The following is a 24,599-nucleotide window of genomic DNA, read 5'->3' as shown; positions in this document are numbered from 1 at the left end:
CCGCTCTCCGCGTAAAGGGGTACATGCACCGCGGAATGTGAGCATTCCTGTTTCGGCAGGGTACCACGTAAACGTGGAAACGCGGAATGTGGGACCGTGTAAAGCGAGGGTTGACTGTACAGTATTTTATTTTAGAATTTCTATGTATTATTTTCGCCTTTTCGACTTACGACCTGGTCGTCGGGACGGAACCCTGTTGTAAGTCGAGGAGAGACTGTACAGTAATAAAAAAGTAAATAATTCAATAATAAATAAATGTAACTGCAAGATGAACTGATGAGACGAACGGTGAAGTTACGAGGTAGGAGGTGAGGTGACATGACTAGGCACTTACACAGCACACATTAACAGCAATACTAAACCAGTGTCTTAGAACATTTCACTTTATAATTTCTATTTTAAAATTAATTGATACATGACAGCTCGATTTGGCTACTTTTGCACTTGGGCAACTGATGAGTATTAAACCAAGGCATATGGAGGCACATTATACATTACAGTACAATAATATTTATTAAGTTCTGATAAATACGCTACAATATCATTAACTAAGGGCTCAAGACAGATCCTGTGGTAAACACCAACCCTCTTGAGCAGTGACAACAACGGTGCTGGAGAGATGGTGAGCGCGTGCACACACACACACACACAAATAAATAATAATGGGAAAATCCTCTCACAAATAATCAGAAACAAAACAAAATGTGAGTCTACCCTCAAGTCAACTCCATGCTTTGTTATTAAAGTTAACTTTAATAACAAAGCACAGAGTTAACTTTAGGGTAGACTCACATTTTTTCTAAATTTTGTTGTCCTGATTCGGATTATTTGCGAGAGGATTTTCCCATTACAATATTATTTATTTGTACAGTATGTTTTTTGCACACACACACACACATATACAAAACATACAGGTAAAAGAAATAACTGTCTCTGGAACAAATGGCTTCCTGTCCCGGCTGTGAAAATGCCAGCAACTTTAAAACTACCCTAGGACATTGTTGGGTACATCCAGAGTGTCATCCACGAATAATCGAGGACCGCGAATTGTCAGGGCATGCTGTATCTTAATATAATTCATATTCTATTCCAATAATTCATTCATATTGATCGATTTCATAATACAGTATATTTCTATTATAATAATCGACTTTTTGGAACAGCTCAGTTATTTCTAATTCCTTCTGAATTCAAATTGCCCAGTACATTTTTGAAAAAAACATACATATTAAGCCAAAATCCGAATTACAGTTAACGTAATTTCGATTAACGAACTTTCTAAACTTCGCTTGCACTTCAGTCCGCCAATACATTAATCGGTTCTAGGGCTTAAATTCCTTACTATTTTTGTAAATATCAAGAAGTTTATACTATTCAATAATTTTAAAAGTTTAATATTCAACATTTTAACAATTATTGAACATAAATGACTAGTTTAATGCGCATCCAGCCTCTTAACACAGCAAACAGGCGTCAGTCTCTCTCTGTTTTCACTGGAGGTAACATCTTGCTTGAGACTCTCTTCAACTAAACGCTTTTTTTCTGTGTTTCCAAGCAAATTATTGGTCATTTTGAAATATATTTTATATATTGACAATATATAATGCAGTACACTTGAATTAAACCAGAGAGCTAAAATTTTATGGGTGAAATGGCACCATGGGGTGAGGAGCCTTCTACATACACACCTCAAAGTAAGTGAACTTTCTACCATTTTTGTTGAATTTAGGAAATTTTCGGTGAGCTGGAACCAATTACCCAAAAACCCATTGAAACAATGGTTTCGGTTAACGAACGTTTCGGTTAACGAACGACCTTCTGGAACGGATTGAGTTCGTTAACCGAGGGGCCACTGTATAATGATCCAAATTAACGAGGGGACCCTTGCCATTTGCAAGGGATAAGTTCCAAGAAATGGTGCAAATTGGCAAAACTGCGAATAGCAACTTATACTACAGTACCTTAGTGCACTTTTGTATATCTATGTCAAACAAGTGACCAGCTGTGGCAGCACCCAGCCCTTCTTTTAACTTATCTAATAATAAAACTTTCTTTGTCAGGGTCATCACTGACTTCTGCCTTTTATATTTCACTCCGCTAACATCACTAGCACTGACATTAGGCAGTCTTTTAGTGACCATTTCACACAGAAACACTAAAGTTTTGAGAGTACAACATGAGATGCTGCGTGGGGTAACTCGTTGTGCTGCGGCTTGCAAGCTACCCACCATCTGCTTACTGCAAGTCGTCGAAAACGTGAATTGCAAACTCGCGAATGGCAAGGGTCTACTGTAATTGTACTCATATGAGTCATGTCAAAACTGGATAACTGTACTCATATGTGGCATGTCACTGTTTTAAGGGTTAAATCTTTACTATCTAGAAGTCTTAAATAACCATAACACCTTTGATGGCAACACCTATTCCTGAACCTGTCCCCACATATGGAAGTAACCAAGATTACCATCAACAAGAGGTCTGAGTCAAGGAAACAGGCTTCAGGGGTTTTATGTACTAGCTTTTTGAAGTGAGCTGACTTGTGGTTGGAATTTGCTTCATAATCCGGGGTCTAACTGGGTGAGTAATTGTAGACATTGATCCAAAGGAAAATGTCCTTGGATCAAAATGCATACAGCCTCTTGGATAAGGCAGCCTCTGCCAGGAAGTGTTCTGGTAGGTGATCTCACAAGTCACTGGTACAGTAAACCATATGATAGGTGTAAGGAAAGATATAAGATCAAAAGATTAAGAGGTAAGGAGAGTGTGTGTGTGAGAGAAGGACATGAGTATAAAGCAGTGTGGTAAAGCTGCAGTGCTTGTGAAATGTTTTACAAGGGTAACTGTACTGTCAGTAAGGAATATGTCAAACAGAAAACTAACTTTTACATTTAAATTTTGTTCATACCTGTCACTTTCAAGTCGTCGTCTTCTACACATGTTGAGCGCTGTCTGTCTCACTAGAGTGCCCAAAACTCTTCTGCTCACAACTTGGCCATCCACCAGTGGTCCAGCCATGTTTAGTCTGTGGGATAAAATTGTATCCATTCAGTACCAATAAAGTGATTAATGGGTTATAACTATATATTTGGCCAGAAAGACCAAGCCAAAGAAGTAAGGTAGTGACTAGTTCACCTATGTTTAGATATGTTAAACACAATGGAAAGTAACACAACATTATATAAGTGCCAATATTATGTCACTCACCCTCAACTACCACCCATGCCTACCACCACTACCTACTCCCTGGGCCAACCACACTTCCTTCCACTCACCCACCTGACCCCTGCCATGTGAGATAATACACTACACCAGGCCACACTGAAAACACAGAGTAGCAGCAATCATTCTACACCACAATTATTGTCCTTAGAGACAATATACATTTTCTTATGAGATGCCTCTTAATTTTTATGGCGGTGTTATCATCCAGAAAAATGACCCATATATTTGATTTTTATTAAACATGGCTAAATGCATTTAATTTCTTAATTTTTTGTAGTAATTCCATGGCCACTTGCTGCAGCATACATACAACTTATCGTACTGTACCTGACAAAGCCTTACTCCCACCACTGGCTATATAACAGTATGAGGTACAGTATGTACAGAGTAGTACAATATACTATACTGTTCCCCCAATATAGGATGTTTCTGTTTGTTTTGAAGTATGTTTTTATGCATTTTGCCTTTATTTGTGCAGTGCAGTATACCATTCAATACAGTAAAATAATAAAGGTACTGCATATACTGTGCATATATTTGTTTTAACCTGTCCCCTACTCCATGAAGTTTGTGTGTTTTGAAGTAAAAATGTTGGGGACAGACATACATAGTTTTACAGGAACTTTCTCAGGGGTGTGCCAGATAGCAGAAATTTATGTTATAGAGAAGGTTGATATACAATGGTATATTAGTCTATCATCCTGTGCTATAGCCTATGTTCCATAATGTTATGGATTTCTTTGTATACAAATTGAATTCACATTATTGTGAATGAACTGAATACATAAACAAGCAATGTGACAATATTGTTTGATAAACATATAATGAAAAAAAAAAGTGAAAAAATGTGCATAAGTCACACATACCAAGACAATCTCAGTCTTCAGTTTGGCACTTGTAATCATAACACTCATGATTCATGTTATTCACTATTATCCCCCTAAAAGAAATTTATTCATGCAGAAACAATTAAAAATTTATAAAAATTACATGAAATACACAAAAATGAATATGAAATGCAATGAAAAGGCTTTTGCATAATATCCATCTGACAGGTGTTTGTCAACTGACTACCCACCACAACAACCACCCTGCATCAGCTAGCCACCACCTCTATCTACACCCATTTTTACCACTTTTATTATATTGAAACTATAAGCAAGTTATTATAGAATTATCATATATAAGTTGTGGTAATGAATGACTTATTGAGAAGTGGCTGATCATCAACTTGTTCCTTCAAATTTTTTTAAATTTTACCTCTAAAATGACACTGTTTAACTGTTTCTTGATAATGTACAAGGTGTGCTCAACTTAGCAGTGGCAGGTCTGGTCATTTTAGTGTCAGGTAAAGATCTAAATGATATAGCTAGCAAGTTATCAGAACTGGAGCCATGCAAACAGACTCAGACAACAAATTATTCCTACTTCTTGGAAAGACTGAAGCAATATTATTTGGATAAAAAAAAAATCTCAAAAAGGTAAATAAATTCATTGAAGAGTACAATGTGGAAATGAGCCATCTAAACTGTAACCTCAGTGAAATACGTTGGACTAACTCTTGACTTATTTATCTGGTGAATTAATCATAAATATATAGTTAAAAAAAGTAATGCCAAAATAAAATTTATCTTCAGAAATACTTAAAGAATTTCAGCTGAAGCCTGTAGGACCCTTTGCTTGGTGCTTAACAATGCCACTCGGTCTATTCCTGCTTGTCATGGTACTCTGCCATAAAACAAAAGCTAAAATCCAAGCTCCAGATTATTCAAAACTAGACGGTGAGGTTCATTCTTGACGTGAAAGCAAGAGATCACGTTGGTCACGAAGTACCTGTACTTCAATCACTGAACATGTTAAGTGTGGTGGGTAGAGTGAAGCAACTGAAGCTAAATCATGCTTACAGGATTTTCAATGGACTGTGACCCGAGTATCTAACAACAAACTTTGCAAGGATTAGGGATATGAACTGGCAGGGCACTAGGAGTGAACATAATTTTATGGTACCTGGTGTCTGCAGTCAAGCGAAAAACAGTTTTTTCTTTCCAGCAATAACAGACTGGAACAAGTTACAAGACCACATCATAACCAGTTACATTATTAAACAATTCAAAGTAAAAATAAAGAAGTACATAACAGATGAAGCTTCAGCAAGAGAAAAGTTTCTATATTATTAAACCACAATGTAGAACTGGCATAATGATCCACCAGCCTTGGATAGTCCAAGTGTAATGTAATGTTTGTTGAATTCTATCAAATAAACTTTCACTAATACTGTACTTCTGTAGACATACTATTACTGATTAGAGGCCAATTGTAAGCCTAAGCAAAGGACCCTCCTGGAAATAAACACCTCACAGCTTTGTTAGCTATCCTTGGTCAAGTTGTTTTACTGTTTACCACTGTCGTTTACCTGCACTGTCACGGCACATAGGAAACTGTATACTTTCACAGGCCTACGGACACCATATACAGTACAGCACAGTATGTACCTACATTGTCTATATTCATGCTGAACTGTATAACTACATTGTTTATAAACACGCTTATCCAATTGTAAATCGGTATTTACTTAATAAATATTATTATTGTTATTATTATTATTATTATTATTATTATTATTATTATTATTATTATAATATATTTTTAATGTACAGTATATAAGGCAAAACCCAATGAATAAGAACATATTGGTTAACATGTATTCTCTGAGGTAGTGATGATTGTCTCCAGCCATAGATACTACTACAGTGATAGCCAGAATAATGGTGCAGAGAACTTCCGGAGATGAGAGATTTCCGGGCTAACCAGAGGACTTTCTCAAACCCGGAAAAATTCCTTATCTCCGGAATCTTTTCCTGTTACAGTGGGGTATGCTATAACGAACGGATCCTACTACGAATATTCCTATAACGAACGGTTTTACCTATAAAATTGAGAATGCTATAACGAACGAAACTCCTACAACGAACATTATTTATTTATTTATTTATTTTATTTATTTATTTTTTTTTACTAATTTATTGTTTTTTTATTACAAGTATTAATGATACTCATTATTTCAGGGGTTTAGATGCATATTTATGCACTTTTTTACAATTTTATATTATATTTTTCAGTGTTAAGTGGTTGTATTTGGGGGCCTGGAACGGATTAATCCTATAACGAACGAATGCTATAACGAACAAGGTTCTAGAACCAATTAGATTCGTTATAGCATACCCCACTGTACTGGGAAAAGTTTCCGAGTGTCTGAACTAGACATCTTCCACAGAAGGACAGTCTATATTACTCGCGAAATACAAGATCTTACTGTATACATATATGGTGGGCCGATAATTTTTTAATGTTGTATTTTTGTAGGGGGGGTGCCTCGATAAGTCGGAATTTGGGATAATTCGGCAAGGCCAGAGACCCATACATGCCGAGTTATCAAGGCTTTACTGTACTATACTGGATTTTGTGTTTAGTGAAATATTGACGGGCAGATTTCTTATATTTTTCCCCCATTTTCACCCCACCCCCCTCAGACAAACTTCCCCAAAAATTTACAGTAACACAAATTTTTCTTCTGTTTCTCCAAACCCTTTCCATTTTTTTTCCCAAATCCATTAATACACTGTAACTTGTGGCTAACTACTGTATATTAGAGAAACTTAGTTTGAATGTTGGTTAAGAAAAGTTTCCTTTGTACAAATGAGAATCATTGCTAAAGGTTTAAACATTACAGTAAATTAAAACTAAAACGGGGAACACATTGGTAAAGACACTGTACAGACAAATAGCTAAGATGACTATTACAACCTTCACCTCACACATCACATTCTTACTTTGCATTTTGTCCTTGGAGTTTTATTCTGAAGAGTCCGTTGGTAAGGGCATGTATGTAGATGATGTACACGTTAGCTTCCTTATCCTTCCATGAGCTAGATTCCAAGCCTGTTACAGTCTCACATAATAACTCATCTGAAAAAAAATGTCAAGTACTGTACAAATATTCATAATACAGTACAGGGTACCATAACAAAAAATTTGATTATACTTCATGATTAATACAAGTACAGTACTATATACAGTACAGTAGTATCTTGATACAGTACACCTGACTAATTAGGGCAGACTCCAATCCAGATAAACCAAAAGTCCCCAAAAAATTAATCTTGGGGGGGTCTGAACACTGTTTCCACATCCAAAAATTTAATTCCCTTAAGCAGTTTGCTAAATTTCCTTAAAAATGTTCTTACATGAGTAACTTGGACTGAAAAGGAACATACGCGGTACCATTTTTTTTTCACACACTCCACACCTTCTTAAATTGTGTTCTTTACAATGTTACCAAAGAAGAGAGGTGCAATGTAATTTTTCAATGCTAGTTATTTATTTTTTATCACAGAAGCTTTTGGAGCATAAACCACAAACACTAATCTAGAGATAACAACCCAAAGAATACTGAAAACCATGTAGCTCCATTTGTACCTAATTGGAGGGAAAATGCAGTAACTGGAAATTTATCTTATATCCATATTTACCTGGAGAAGATAACTGTGGTGGTATACCTTGGATGTCGCAATCGGCCTGTGTACCGATTAATGGCTCCTTATCCGCCTCAGGTTCAAACACACATCTCAGCGTACGCCCCCACCTTTATATAATATATTGCCTTCTTTTTCATATTTTTTTCCCAACATTATACAGTACTCCAAAGTTTCCATACACATTTTGAGATACGTACTTTGATAACATAATTTATTTAAATGACAGACGTTCCAACACACAGTGTAGCAAATTTTAATTGATAAATGTACAGTAATTGTATTCTACTGTTTTGTGTTTTCAGGTACCTGTGCTGTAGAAGCCAAGTTGTCAGCACCACTGACCACCAGCAGAATCCCTCATGAATCATAAATGAAACAAAATGTGAGCATGGGTATTCTATTTACCTTCCAAATGAAATTGTGAAAACATGTATTAGTTCATGTAATTTTAGTTGCTGCCTTCAAAGAGTTAGGCAGTCACATAGACCAACAACTGACTTTTCCATCATTACCACAACTATACAGTATATGGCAACTGCTTTGCCTGGCACAGGCTAGGGCAGCCAGCTGCTGACTATATAAAAAAAAAAGTGGCTGTTCCGCTGTCAGATGCAAGTTTATTGAGAAAAATTAGCCCCAAATATTATATTTTAATTATATAATTCCCTTCCATACATAGTGAGTATGGTTCCAAGTAAATTAGTTTTACTTCAGCCTGTACTCCCGATTTCCTTAGAATTTCCTTAAAATAAGAACATTTTCTTGCAAGTGGAAACACTGAACATAACCCTGCTTATCTAAATTGCTTCAAGAAAATCAGCCATAAGTCTGGTTGTTGACAACTGTTTTCACTGATAGGGCTGTTTTGTATTGTAAAGTGTTATAATTATGTAGCATTTGCCTTAAGAATAAAGAAAAAACTGTTTTCTGTATATTGTCCAGTACATACTATAAAGATAAAAATAAGAGTGTATGGGTACAGCATATTGTGTGTGGGAGATAAGAGTGTGTGGAGGTGGGAGGTAGTGTGGGTGCGTGGCTCCCTTCCACAGGTTCCCTTTAACATGTCTTTATGCACAGGAGAAGCTGTGCATAAAAGTCTTAGTAGAAGTGAGGCTGATAAATCTTTTAAGTGTAAGAAGGAATTCGTGGATCAAAGTGATTTATGTACCTAACAGTAGGAGCCATGATGCTATATCACATTAAGTCATATGGTAAGGGAGGAATAATGTCTCGACAACTTGAGTTGATGGTCAAGGTGAAAAGGAGGTCGGTTTACATTTATACCCTGTGCTCAGTATGGTACCTTTATGCATAAGGCTATCATTGCTGTTCAAGTAGTACAGGAGGTCTACCACATGAAGAAAGAGGAGGAAAAGAATAAAAGAGAGAGAGGAAATGGTGACCAAAAACCATATCTCTGCACTCGGCTTCACTGTACTGTACTTACTTGCTGGGAAAGTATAACAATCATCAAAACTTTCAAGCCACACAAGAAAGACTTTGTGATCATTACAGGACATGGCGCTTGTTTGTCGACCAAATTTCCTGTTCTTATTTTCATTTCCATGGCCATATGATATCTGTAAGAGATTGATTGTAATTAGTTTCAAACTCCATAAATTACACTCTTGTACTAGTTTAAGAGTCAGTCTTTATTAATTAACTGCTAAATATATCTTAGTAGTTGGTAATATGATAATTTTTCTCCTAGATTTTTCAAGGATGCCTGTCTTCAGAGATGCATTACTTTCATACATTAATGACTATGTCATCAGTTTTCCTCCTTTCAATAGCCCCATGAGTCTAAACTTGAAAGGGGTTGTTAGCAAAATTATAAAACACCTGCAACAAGATGTAAACAAAAAACCTTATCCGTACAAGCAACAAAAAAACACAGATAACTGAATGGATCTCCCTTAAAGCCCCACTGGTGCTTAAAGCAGAGACTAAAGCATAAAACTACAGGCATCCCCGGGTTACGGAAGGGTTCTGTTCCTGAAAATCTTTCAGCAATGCAAAATTCCGTATTGCGAAGCCATTTTTCCCATTGACTCCCATTATACAAGTTGAGATGCGTTCCTGTTGAAATTTTTTGTGGCCCAAAAATGTAATTTAGGCACATACATGAATGAAAATAGAGACATACAATGATTCATTCATGATGTAACATGACAATAAATGCACACACTGCACAGGAGGTGGTATGGTGAGGCGGTACAATAAAAAAGTTACTGGAAGTTATCTCCTAAACATCATGTTTATTGTCCAACGAAATTCTTTTATGGAATATTTTATCACGACTGCTTTCACTTTTACATGGTGGTCGTTTTTCACTCATCTTGAAGAAGGGTACACAATAACACAGATACATAATTGAACTAAAGCTGAGCAGAGCCATTGTTGTAGTGGCTGCTGGGGAGGTGAGACACCCTCCAAACTTTCTTGCAGCTGCCACCAAGAATCCACACGAAATAAATTTTATAATTTCGGTGAATTTCTTTGTTAAAAAATTTTTTTTAAAAATTTTAAAAAGTTGCCAAAATTCTGCAAGGGCAAGTTTTTTGTCTGTATTGTGAATTTTTTGGTCACAATTTCAAAATTCCAAGAGAGTGAATTTCCGTAACCGGGGATTCCCTGTACACGTACACAAAAATTCCCAACCTGTGAACCGAGTTTGATTTAAATTAATGAAGAAAAGTAGAAGGAACAATGAGTCAAAATCTATCCACCTCATCTGCAAATGCTTATGAAAGCTGTTCAACTCTTGATTTATTAGTTCTACCGTAGTTCTAAATAAACTGTAACTTCACCCAGAATGAAACAAATATACTTATCTTTTGTCAAATACACAAACCAGTATAAGTAGTACCTGAAATAATCTCACCCCACTGTAAGTGACTAGAGAGCAAAAACAGGAAACAAAAGGTGGGAGAAATTAACAGATGTAAGAATTAATAGTGATATACAGGGGTATGAGAGTTTAATCTCAAAATAAAATCAGCAAAGCTGATATGCTGTTTGCTTGGTTACAGCCAACAGTAGTTCTGAAGACAGTAAATCTACAGAGCTTCTAGGTTGGCTTGAATAATCTTGAAGCATGGAGGGCGATCAGTTTCATTGTTCTAAACTTGTGGACTTCAGGACCTTGAAACTTTCCATACTTTATGTATCCTGTTTTGAACCTGGTTAAATTAGTCCATGATGGAAGGTTCATCTCTGATCTATGACTGATTTCAGTAAAATGGGAGAATGACAAACCTGCTTCTTGTAAGGATCCAAATTCAATTCTCTGATGATGCAGTCAAGCTCATTACTTTATATCAATGGATAATATTTCTTAATCAAAATTATCTTTGTCTTAAATAAAAACTATTGTTAATTGACCTGTGAAGTATGTGAGGAGATAGATGATCCAGTCTCTACATCACCATCATAAGGAGGAAGAGAATCTGAACGTTCACTCCCAGATCCACCACCAGTTCCTCCACCTCCAACACGGTCACATTGGTCGAGGACAAATCCAACTGAAAGTAGAAATAAATAAAACTCTTGTACGGTATAACATCTTGAAAATGAAAGGTCACCAAGGTTTGACAGCCTGTTAAAGGCAGTGTAGATAAAGCACAATTAATTCTAAGCACCTTTAGTTCTTCATAAGCAATAATAGAAAGACATTTAGGATTAACTACAGGTATAGAATTGATACTTAGCTAAGGAAATGTCTGCCAAGAAATCTGGACATGTTGACCTTTCAATAAGTAGGTAGTAGGCAGCTGACTGACTTTCTGCCTCATTTACACACAATTGCAGGGTCTCAATTGTTTGTCTTACTTTGAAAACACAAGATAAACATCATTTCTCACTTGATTTATTTTATTTTTTCCCATTTCTCAACCAAGGTATTGTCCTCATGTCTAAGGGTTTTCAACCATAGTGACCTCTGCCCTCAACATTTTAGACTATCTTAACCATATACCGGTAGCTATTTCAGATACTGCACCTCTCCAGAAACCCACCTTTTACATTTATTCACCTATCCCAGTATCTGCCTTCCCTGGCCCCACTACCTTCAGAATTACCCATTAACATTTCTATCATTATCTCTTCATCCCTAATAAGACCAAAACATTTCAGTTTTCTTATTACAATAAATGGATTTTCAGAATTTGTCTTGTTTTTCTAGCTCATCTTAGTACTTGTACTTCTTCATTTGCTTATCTATCAAAATAAATTATCTTTACCATTATTCTGTAGCACCACTTTTCAAAGGGCTCTAGCCTCCTGGTATCTGGAAGTGTTCATGCTTCTGACACTATTTATTTTTTTTTTTTTTACGGGGATTAGCCCACCCGGGCACAGGTCACTGACCCACATTGGGGCCTGGGGGGCGAAAATGTAATAATAATAATAATAATAATAATAATAATAATAATAATAATAATAATAATAATAATAATAATAATAATAATAATAATAATAATAATAATAAATAATAGTCACAATAATTCATAATAAATAAAATTTATGATAAAACGAACAAAAATAAAATAATAAAATAATGATGATAATAATACAGAAACTGTAATAATAATAATAATAATATTAATAATAAAGAAATGTAAATAAAAAAAAGATCAAAAGTGAGAAGTGATATATGTATGTTGTGTTGTCAATGGTAAGAGAAACAATTGAGACCCTGCAATTGTGTGTAAATGAGGCAGAAAGTCAGATCAGCAACCTGGGACTTGGTCACAATTTTCGTGATGCCATATGGCAGCAGGGTCTATCATTGGACAACACATTATGCTTCCAATATCTTCCCAGGCGGTAGTACCTCCCTGTTTGGTAGCTGCCTACTACCTACTACCTGCCAACAGCACTGATGACATATTGTAGGTAGTAGGCAGCTATCAAACAGGGAGGTAATACCACCTGGGAAGATATTGGAAGCATAATTTGGTGTCTGATGGTAGACCCTGCTGCCATATGGCATTATGAAAATTGTGACCAAGTCCCAGGTTGCTGATCTGACTTTCTGCCTCATTTACACACAATTGCAGGGTCTCAATTGTTTCTCTTATTTTGACAACACAACATACAGTACCCTGTATATCATTTCTCACTCTTGATTTTTTTTATTTTTTTTTATTTATGGTCCTTTATTATTATTAATTATTATTATTATATTTTTATTTAATATTTTTTTATAATCTTTTATAATCTTTTATTAATTTGTTATAAATTTCTATTACATATTATTATTTTTTCCGCCCCCGGGCCATGGACTAAACAAAAAAAAAAGAAAAAAAAAGAGCAGCCTTTTTCTCAAGCTAATATTAATACTATATCCCTTTTTAGCAGATCCCTAAGATTAATAATTACTTCTTTTACTTGACTTGGTCTTGTTTTCATTTCTCTTTCAATACTACCTGTACTATCATTATGTTATGTTACTTCCCAAATACAGGTCTTCTCTATTTCATGTGACTTCACAGAATGCAATTTTGCTATGATGCAAAGATCCTATTTCTAGTATAGTACAGTAAGTCCTCGCTTAACGTCATGGTTCTGTCCCTGTAAACCGCGACGTTAACGGAATCAATTTTCCCCAAAAGAAATAGATAAAATACGTGAGTTACGTTCCCCAGCCTCCCTTTGCCCCATAAAATACATTACATACTGTATGCAGAAATTCAATGGCATTTCTATAGAAAATATTATTTATATAAATAAACTAAACCATTTGTATTGTAATCACTGATGGACGGAGATGGTGGAGCGAGTGTGTAGTGGAGCAGAGGAGGAGGAGGCTGGCCAGTCACTGAGACCCGGCGGGTGGCTCCTCCTACCGGTTTAAAACCTCCATTTTCGTAGCAAGGGTAATGGTCTTACGTTGCTTCTTCACTACACTAGCATCATAGCACTTGATGGGTGCTTGGAAGCCATTTCGAATAGTTAGAGTACAGTATTATGGGCAAAAACACTTAAACACGTACGAACGCTGTGGAAGTCTAACAAAGACTGACGATGCTTGGGGATGCCGTGACGCTCCGCGGGTGAGAGCGTAGCGCTCCAAAATGAGAGAGGGTGATGTGCCGTACAAAGTAGTCCATGACGACGTTATCCGAATCATGGGTGTCTAAAGAATAGCAACGTTATAACGAAACATCGTTTTCAGGGGCAACATTAAATGAGGACTTACTGAATATGGAATAAAGCAAAAGTTAGCAATGAAAATCTTATTTTACACTCCCTTTATGCGGGTGTACTACAGTAGACTGGTACTGGCACATTACCATCAATATACTGGTACAGTACAGCACCTCCATCTCTGATTTTACCTGTTATATAATTTTGACTTAAGGACATTTACAAAGAATTACTGTGTTGTAAAGAAGAAATAAACTGAATTACATAAACTTTACCTGTATTAATATTATTTGTGCTTGATGGTTGATGACCTGGTGATGGTTGCCCAAATGTTGGGGATGGGACAACAAAGGCTATCTCACTCAAGGCATCAGACCAGTACAGTACATGGGAACGTCCACTGAAGCCACTGCCACCATGGTTGACATCAACTGGTCCTTTAAGTGGAATGTTAAGGGATATCAGTATTAAACTACAGGTATGTAGCACCTTGCTTGAGTTGCCTAAGTAGAATTTGTTTACTTCTAAATTGCTCTAACAGTGTTCCTCTTAGTAGCAAGAGTTTTAGACATATTTTGTTTAACAGGCAAGAATAGGGTTAAATTTATCTATTACTTCATAACACCTGTTCTTAACACTCATCATCATCACTGTTTCACTACCATTATTAACCTTTGCCTGAGTTAGACATGATTACCTGATGACAGCTCTCCACGCTGCAGTCTCCTGAGCCTCACTTGTCATGTACTTAATTCTGATGTTATTTCTTACAACTTCTCTCCATGTCATTCTTGGTCTACCCCTGCCTCTCCTCCCCTCTTCATTCAAACTCAAGCATTTCTTGACCCAGCTGATTTCCCCCATTCTCTTCACATGCCCAAACCATCTCAGCCTACCTCTATGTATAACCTTGCCAATACTCTTAATATCCAGCCACCCTCTTAGCTCTAAGCAGGGTTTCCTATCTTTTAATGACACATTACACATCCATCTCCTATCCCCATATCAGCTTGTTGAAGGTTACATAAGTTACTTATGTAACCTTATGTAAAAAGGTTTACAGTACTTATCATAAGTAATGTAAACCTTTTTAATTTCCCATGTTTCACCACCATACAACATTACACTTCTCACACTGGTTGCATATATCTTTCCTTTCACACAAAAAAGAGGGTCCTCTTGCCATCAATAAAGGTAACAATTCCTTAAACTTCCTCCACTTACTCATGACTCTTGCAACTGAGTAAGCTTCAGCACCACCTCCAGCACTCATCATATCACTTAGGTAGCAAAACTCCTAAAACACAATCCAGCCTTACTAATGCCACATGATCACCTGCGAATACAGGACACTTAATGTCAGCAATATCCTACAGTCTGTCATCTATTCCACTGTACCTCATGTACCCACCTTACACACTCACTGCACTCAATAGAATTGGTGCCATCCAGCCACACTTATTGTCAGCTGCATTAAACAGAATATACTTAAAAATGGCCCAGTAACTCACTACACTGCCCATCACACTGTTGCTGGCCACTTCCAATATTTTTAACCCAACATTAGATGTTTACTTTATTTCCATTCCTTTAACTTCCACACTCTTCTTCTCAAACAAACACCTTCTAACTTTCCCTGTTCCCTTTAAACAATATGTCACACACAAACAATATGTGCTGCAAGGAACATTCATCCCTGCCATCACCTTTACATCCCTAACATGCTTCCTGTCTAATTTTCTGACAAGTAGTTAATCTGGAATTTTATGTCATCTGACTCATACATGATAAGCCCACTTGCCCTCTTCTTAAACATTCTTTTGCCTTCAGTATCCTCTTCTTTAACCTTTTCTGCCCGACACTCCTTCATAACCCAATGTGTGTTCACCAACATGGCTATTAGTCATAACTATCAAAGGACACATCTATATTTTCATTACATTGGTAAGTGTACGAAAAGACCATAACATGAAAATACTATATATTAAGTTCAAGAAATTTCTAACAATACAGAAAAGTAAGTATTAACCTTATTTGGGGATAATGGTTACGTCAGTTAACTTCCCTGTAGTGGAGTACAACCTAAGTTTCAGACATATAGATTTACAGGTAGAACTTATTTAATTCCAACTTCATTACAAAATATGAATCAACTTAAGTAATGTATGATGAAACTGAGAAAGGTGAGTGTACCTGTACCATCATAGGGTGGTGAAGTAACTGTAAAGGCAGTAGAGGTGAGACCAGTCCAGCCAGGATGCTGATAAACATTCACAGTCCACCCAAGGCCATTCAAAAACTCCAGGAAGTGAGGATGTACAGAACTTGAGCTAACCTGGAAAATTCAATACTGTCAGACAGTTCCAAAAGGTAAAACATGAAAAGTATACCAACAGATGGGTAGACAATGGATGGTTAAACATACAGTAGCAACTGTCCACCTAGTTCAATCAAAATCAAAGAATTCATCTCTAAAATCTAATTTTATGGTTGAGGGTAAGAGATACGGTAAGTGTTGTGTGAGATTACACTACCAGAACACCACAAGGCAGAACTTGTCTTGCCCAGGGGGCTATCCAAGTTGTGTGCTAGGATACCTGATGCATTGTTCTGTCTGTATATGCAGCATAAATGGTTACTGCACTGTCAAGCCATGGTTAATGGAACAATCTCTGACTGATAAGTACACCATGATCAACCTTAGCTATAGTAGTTCATTTGATTCATACCCTCAATTTTAAACTTGGGTCACAGACATCAAATTTCACCTGTATTTATCATGCCTAACACTCTAAAAATTCCACCTATGAAACTTAAAAAGATATAGTCAAGTGAGCCATTGGTTGAGATGTTTCTAAGATGAAACCTGACTTCCTTGCATATTTCACAGGGCAATATCCTATCAGAACTTCTCCCCCTATCTTTAAGCTTCAGTTTCACTCCTGACCTAGTCCACTTTGCTTTCACTTCCCTCACCACTCCAAAAATCTGAAAATCTCCACCCACAAATATGCTGAACAACCATGGAAGCATCACACATCACTGCCTCAATCCTACCTTCACATCTAAGCTCTTACTTAATTATATGTTAACCCTAACCCAAGCAATACTGTTTTAGAAACCCTCAACATATCAAACAGCTTTCTTCCTACTCCATAAATTTTCATCACCTCTTACAGTGCCTCTTGATACACCCTATCATGTGCCCTCTTTAGATCCATCAATGCACATACCTTTTCCTGTGTTATATGTATTTTTCTGCAAGCATTGTTACAAAAATATTTTGTCTACACAAACACTTCCTCTAACTGCTCTTAGTTCCTCAACCCGTTATGTCTGGTCTGTACTCATCCTTTTTTCAAATTATTTGCTCCAAATGTTCAAGAAAACTTTTGTAGATTCCTTGTCAGCACTTGCAGCTTCACCATTAATATTCATGTTATGCACGTTGTTCCATATTAAAAAACCAGCCATGACTTGTGATGAAGTGTTCACTCTGCACTTGCACCTACAATTTCTTTCAGGACATCATACAGAGTTTTAGGTTTTCTGCATGATCACCAGATGACCATATGACTCAGGAGCATGTTGCGTTGGTTCTGCATCTCAGTCCAAGAATCTAACAGTCTTCTCCATATTTCCAACAAGTTACTGCAGCTCTGAGATAATCGCTTGGCACTCAAGGGTGTCCCTGATTTTGGCTGGTCTTTAATTTTGTCAGCTTGTTTAGTGATTGTGAACCCATTTGAAGATTAACTACAAATATCCTGCACTTTTCACCAGAGTCCAGGTGTTGGTCCTCCTCTTCATCTTTGGAGTGGCACTGCTCATATAATTCCAGTCTTCTTTGGACTCATTGTGGTTAGGGTTGATTGTAAAAAAACAAGATAAGAGCTAACAAAGGCGATGCATCCTCCACGGTGATAAACAGATGCCACAAGTTGTCTAGCCTCACTGGCCAGGCTGGGTCAGCCTGCCACTGACTTCACCTCAAGAGTATAGAAAACATATTTACAATTGCATTTGCTTGGTTGACCGCTCGGCCAATGATGAATCATCAATAGCCTGACATCTTGAATGATAATGTGAGTTGGATCACTCATAATTTTGTTTATTAAACCAAATACAAGCTATTTAAACTAAATTCTAACTCCTTGGTGATCCATTTATTTATATTGTATTATTCACTTTTTTATGACTGTATGTTCATTTAGAAAATATTTATGTTTGTACAGTATTTATAAATAGATTATTTTATGTGACAGCTAAGGCAAGACACAAAAACTGAACAGAAAGTGGACGAATAATCAAACAAAAAAATTCGAAATTGTCGAATACTGTACTGACAAAATAATCCGAACTTGGTTAATTTGGATTTTTCGGTAATTTGAGTGACCCAGAGCCCCTTGTTTGTCGAATTAACAAGGGTATTGTGCATACACAATTAGGATATTAGAATGATAGTAACTGCCTGATCACTTCCTAGACCTCAATAATGGGTTTGTATGTTCACATTTACCCTCCTAAATCTACCATACAAATAATAATATCTTTTTACTATGGAAAAAATTTATGGTCAGGTTAATATCAGTAAATGATTTAATGCTTAATTGCTACTTTAAGGTTTCAGACACAGTAGGTAAGGTTAACTGAACTTTATTTCTTGCAAACAAATTCATGGGTAGATGACATGCAGAGTGATGATAGTAACTGATGGTAATTTTGACTTAGGGTGTACTGTAGTAATAGTGGTGGGGAATGGTTAGAGGTGGTGCCAGAATGCACAAGAAATTATAGTAATACCTGTACTTATAGGTATCTTTGAGGCTTTACTAAAAAATTTATCTGATAGTAAGCTGCATCCTCACTTATCCCCCGTTAAGCTAAATTATTACTAAGCGAGGGATAAGTGGGGATGTGGCATTTTTCAGGAACACAACCCCATGGTTAAACGAAGGATACCTGTACTCTTAATCACACTTTACAAAAAGCATGGATACAGAAAACTTATTCCTAATGGTTTTACTTCCAAAGATATCTACATAACACACAAAAATATATAAGTAACTTACCACATTGGACATTATATCTTGTGGGGCGCTCTGACCCGCCCGTACATAAAATATATGTGCTGTATCCACAGTTCGGTTGTTGGTAGTGTCAAGGACATCCAGATCTCGAGCAAAGCCTGCCATACTTGAATCAAGAGCAACCAAAGATGGCACTGCAGACTCAACTGATTCCTGTAAATAGAATGGTATCACTAAGGTCAATGTGCCATGCAAGCCCCCAACAATGTCTATATGTATACAGGTTCTAGGAAGACCTGAATAACTGTAGTTAAAGTCTTAAAGTGAGACATAATGTAACAGTGGTGGGGGATTTAAATGTAGGAGTTAATAAGAGAGAAGTGGAGGGGTTTGTGGAGATATAAAAGAGTGCCAGGAATGAATGGAAAAGAAAGATAGTGTTATTGATCTGTGTGCTAAGGGAGAGTTGATAGTCAGGGATATTGTACATGGTTCAAAAATAAATAAAATCGTAAGTAAAAATGAAGGCAGAATGATGACGAGGATTGAAGGATGTTATACTATGTGTTGGTAGACAGATGAATGAGTTGTAAGATGTAAATGGGGTAAAAAGTGCAGCAGACAGAGTTTAATAAGGAGAGGACGGTTCAAGGAGATAGTGATTTAATAAATGAGGTTATACAGTACTGGTGAGATGAGGAGACAGACTGTAGCTGAAACTTTGAGATACATGATGTGATGTTACAGATGGCACTGGAAAACTGCACCAATTGTTGATGATCTCTTTGTTTGAGTAGCTTAATCTTTGTGAATTAAGTATGCTGTAATTAATTATATCTGCATTTTGTAGTTTAAACTTTTACTCTTTAAAGTTTGCAAAATATACTAATAAATATTTTCTAATAAACCACTAATATTTCTTTACAGTATAAAAGGTTATATTCTTGTCACACAGTGAAATGAGTTAAAAAAAAATCCTCTGCTATGTACAGTATACACATTTTCCCACTCAAGAGTCTTCTGTCATGGGTGAAAGTTTACCTGTACCTATACAGGTACAGTACAGTACAAATCAAGATTTCCCAATAACAATCACCGCAAAAAGTCTGTGACCTCGGCACTCAGAATGAACCGCTGACACACACCCTGTGAGTCCTCTGGTTTAGTTTGATTTTCAACCCATATATAGCACTTCTTACAGCTCAAGTTAAACAACACGGTGCCTAGTGTAGTTACTGAGTCTCCCTGCCCAACAGGTGGAGCTGATCACACCTGGCAACTTTATACACAAATTACTAATGTGAGAGGAAGCTTAAATTATAATAAAAATATATTTTGAGACTAATACTGCTGAAAAATATTATTTGGATCTTGAATGTAAAGAGAAACATTACCACACAAGAGGGTGGTGAAGGGGTGGCATGTAGGGAAGGGAAGGAGGGGAGCGATAACAGAGGCATTGAACTGAACACTGTGTGTGTGTGTGTGTGTTGTCATGAAGGGAAGGATGTTATCATGAGAGTTGGTTACACTGATCGTAATGTCAGTTGTTGTGGTGATGGTCATGACCAAGACACATTGGTGTGACTCTGTGTGTTGCCACAATATGTTTAGGAATATACCTAATATTTCTCAAAAGTTAGGGTTGAATGGTACAAGAGTTTATGTAAAACTCAGGCTCTCTTTACCCCAAAATCAAGGATCAAACTATATATGAGATCGCTTTATACTTGAGTATATACAGTATGTTTGTATGTATAGTTATCTTACCTGCAATGCGTCAAGTGACAAAAAGCCAAAATGGGACAGGAGGAGACGGGCTGTTTGAAATTCAAGACAGAGAGGAGGTGCAACACACTCAGTCTCAACATCTGGATACTCTGACGTCTCCCTCTCGACCTGCCGCCGAACACTTTCTTCAAATGCAATCTGTTGAAAGAAACAAATAAAATTTCTTGAGTGCAAATTATGTCAAATAAAAACACATATATATATTTTTTTCACTCTTAGACTCTTTCTTGGTGTACTGCAAGTAGGCTAAAACTAAGAGCAAATAAACTCTTTCACCATTTGTTGTCATTCATTCATTCTTAACAACAAAGCCATGAGGCATTTTTTGGTTTATCCACGTTGCCTCACGAAACCTATCATCACACACACACACACACACGTTTCATTTCTAATACATCCATCAATCCATTTCCTTTCCACCTTCCACATCTGAATTATACACTTGTACACTCTTTTTGTTAGGCTTTCTCCCATTCTTTTCATAAATCCATTCCTTCTAAACAAATCCTGGTCAGATCTGCCATACACTTCCACATTTCCATATTTCTGCAGTTCTGTCTCTCTGCATCCTTCAGCCCATATATTGCTCTCAAGCACATCAACTGTCACATGTAATTTGCTTCTTCCAACAAATTTCCAATAGATAAATGCATCTTTACCTCCTTTGTCAGAGTCTCTCTCTCAATATATTCTTATTCTCCTAACAAACACTCTTACGAACCCATATATTAAGTTTTTACCCCCTACAGCAGTACCATCCTGAGGTGGGGACATGAATCTGGCCCATGTCCCAATTTTTGTAATTCAGACTTGACTTGAATTTGGATGCACAGTAATCTAATTTGACTTGACTTCTTACTTGAGACTTGTGACTTGATTTGATTTTTGTAATAGTTTAATAATTAATTTATCTTCAATTTTAGTAATTTAAAGAGAAAGGGAGAAACAGCAGCTGACTTAGTCTGTAATGATTGTTATGTGGTGACAGATACAGGGGCTGCCAATTTGAAAACTAGACTTAAAATATTCCAGTCATATCTTGATGAACAAGACTGTTCAATTTTAGTTGTTCACCCTCTTATTATATGCAACCAGAAGAGATGGTGGTTTAGCCTATTTGGTCTTTTTTTTGCCAATATTGACCTTTTCTCTTTTTAATTTTCATCAACAATGACAGCTATGTAATAAACCCAAGAGTTGCACAGTTGTTTGTGTGCTTTCAGAAAGGGTAGATGCACTCACTCACCCAACCCCCACCCCATCTTCTTTTTTATTTATTTACCCTGTACTTCAGGTATTTGTACAAACAATGTCTACCCCAAATGTAATGCAAGTTGCTTTTAAATATATTAAGAGAAGAAAAACCTCTCAAGAGTGCATGTTTGGTAAAGAAAAAAAAAGAGGGAACCTGTATCAGAATCAGCATGGACTTATACGGCCGTATTTAAGATCGTTTAGCTTGAGATCTCCTTATGGGGACTGCCCACATTTTAATTTCAAGAAGCGTAGGGAATCCTCAAGACGGATATTACTGGAATTATTGACACACTCCAGGAAGATTTCTCTTTTGCTGTCAATATTTTTAACCCTTAAGCCCCGGTTTAGGGTGCCGCTTTAAATGAAAAAACAATAAAAAAAACTATATATTGACCCTCTAGAAACTTCCTTGGCAGCGCGGAGGGAGGGAGGGGCGAGGGAGATAAGTGGACAGCTTGTTATGACGGCGAGCCTCGTAGTCACCTAAGCACTTAGCAGCTATGTTAGGCTTGCCTTTGTGTCTGAGGTGGCCAATAATGCATATACTTACTGATCATAATACTTATTTGCTATAAATAATAAATTTAAAATATTTTATTTGCTTTATTTTTCATAAAAAGTGCTCGGCAACACACACTCAATCGGTCGCCAGGCTGTCTAGCTGTCTTTGTGCTTGGTAGAGCAAGTAATGCATAAAATAATAATTATTCCATAAATAAATACATTTATAATGTAATCATAGCATTATTTTACAGTAATACTGCACTTCAATACAACTACACTACTTTTAGCAATATTACTTTGACACAATATGATAAAATGGACAAACAATGAAAATGAAACAAACAAAGTAGGTAATTATGTTTAGGAAGCTCCCCTGTGGCCAAGCGTGTGGCGGGTCGCAAATATTCACACTGGAGCCTGATAACCCGCGCTGGGCATTTAAACATTGGCAAGAAAAGGGGCGCGTTCTGGAACGTCACCCGGGGCGAGCCAGTCCAGTGATATATTAATCAGATAGTATATCCGAAGTTAATGAAATACTTCAATACTTGTAGCATATTAGCCTAGGTCAAGGATGAGTCAATGCTGATGCTGAAGTCTTCACTCTACCTCACACACACATGTGAACTCATTCATCACCAGTATACAAAATTTGTAAATTTTTACAAGTTGCCCATAATGTCCCATAATATTTTTGGGTCCAGTTCTAGATATATCTCAACATTCTAAGTACCTTTCATTCAAATAATTTGTCGCAAATGAATAATAGTGAACGTAATAGAACCTGACCTAACCAAACAAAGAAACCTACCTAACCTACCTAACTCCCTAGCCAGCCCCCCTGGAGCCCTGCCACATTAAACAGAAAGAACATATTTTGTTATCTGGTACCAATGAAAGCAACTTTATTGAAGCATCATGGAATAATTGTTCATTTTTTGTGGCTGTGAGAATGCAGTACACTCAGACCGAGCAGGTCGGTTGTAAACAAATAGACAAGACGACATGCAACTTGTAAAAAAAAAAATACCACAAGATTCGTACTTTGTACAATACAGTATATGATAATTCTATTGATTCAGTATACCGTATCTTTATTTGATTTTTATTCCCTACAACTAACAGTAATTGCAATCAGCTGTTTGTGTAAGGCATACTAACATTCCTTTTTTGTTTTAATGTTGACACACCTGGAGCAAGTCCCACGCAAACACCACAATTTGTATCACCTAGAATAGGACCAACACCCATGGCTTGGGCAAACCTCACCATGAGGATTCCTCATGAGGAGTACCCACGTAAAACGATCTTGAATACGTTTGATAGTCGTCAAATATTTATGGAATGTTCAGCACATTTCAACCTCTTTATCAGGAAAAGCACAATTTAAATGTGCATTACAGCATATTCAAAATTCTACAAGATAACACTAGACTACACCAGAAAAATATTGCCAAAAAGAATTGAATTCCTAAAATCAATTTTACAATTTTACTTCCTAGCTGCTGATGTTTACACAGTGCTACAATACTCTACCTGATGGTCCAAAATTTGAAGAAGCTTATCATGTTCCAGTGCAGATTTCTCATCATTCATAATCACACTCTCCAAAGTTGGAATAGACTTGTCCCTGCAATAAAACCATTTAACAATAAAACTTGAATATGACCACAACATAAATACTGTACAATCCCGCCTTCTTTCATCATTACAGACTACAAAGACACACTCAACATTACTGCAGTGAACTCAAATGATCATAAACCAAACTATACTGAATTACTAAGTGAAAATGATATAGTGTTGAGTAGAGTAAGATTACACATTAGTATTTTTTACAATACCTTGTTTACCGTTACATGAAATTCATTAATTACGGTACTAAGATAAGCCAAGTAAGTCACGCTGACATGTCATGACACAAAACTAAGTTGAGCCTTATAAGTTTGGGTAAGTTAGTACTACTGTACTGTGTACATGATTATGGAAAAGTGATAAAAAAAATAGAATTTGAAAAAGCAAGTGACCAGTAAAAGTAATTATAAAAAAAAATATAATAAAATAAAATTATAAATAAATAATGAGGGTCATCAAGCTAATCTTTAAG

At 36.5% G+C, this 24,599-nt stretch overlaps 1 protein-coding gene across 9 annotated transcripts in view; it reads right to left on the bottom strand.

The window, feature by feature from the left end:
- LOC121861185 (ral GTPase-activating protein subunit beta-like) overlaps positions 1 to 24,599 on the bottom strand; it is a 97,428-nt gene that overhangs the window by 3,076 nt on the left and 69,753 nt on the right. For 8 of the 9 annotated variants that reach the window (XM_042358757.1, XM_042358786.1, XM_042358823.1 and 5 more), the window contains 9 exons: positions 24,029 to 24,122; positions 20,711 to 20,869; positions 18,983 to 19,153; positions 16,104 to 16,245; positions 14,186 to 14,347; positions 11,145 to 11,284; positions 9,208 to 9,340; positions 7,053 to 7,188; positions 2,906 to 3,022 (listed from right to left, as the gene is read on the bottom strand). In XM_042358757.1, the coding sequence (XP_042214691.1) occupies positions 2,906 to 3,022; positions 7,053 to 7,188; positions 9,208 to 9,340; positions 11,145 to 11,284; positions 14,186 to 14,347; positions 16,104 to 16,245; positions 18,983 to 19,153; positions 20,711 to 20,869; positions 24,029 to 24,122 (1,254 nt within the window). The remainder of the gene's footprint in view (positions 1 to 2,905; positions 3,023 to 7,052; positions 7,189 to 9,207; positions 9,341 to 11,144; positions 11,285 to 14,185; positions 14,348 to 16,103; positions 16,246 to 18,982; positions 19,154 to 20,710; positions 20,870 to 24,028; positions 24,123 to 24,599) is intronic. The other variant, XM_042358776.1, reaches the window with a different exon arrangement.

The sequence above is a fragment of the Homarus americanus genome, unplaced genomic scaffold (assembly GCF_018991925.1).
Source record: "Homarus americanus isolate GMGI-L3 unplaced genomic scaffold, GMGI_Hamer_2.0 scaffold40248, whole genome shotgun sequence".
In the NCBI taxonomy this organism is placed as follows: Eukaryota; Metazoa; Arthropoda; class Malacostraca; order Decapoda; family Nephropidae; genus Homarus; species Homarus americanus.
Note: the sequence above shows the minus strand (reverse complement) of the source record. Positions and strands in the feature narration are given on the sequence as shown.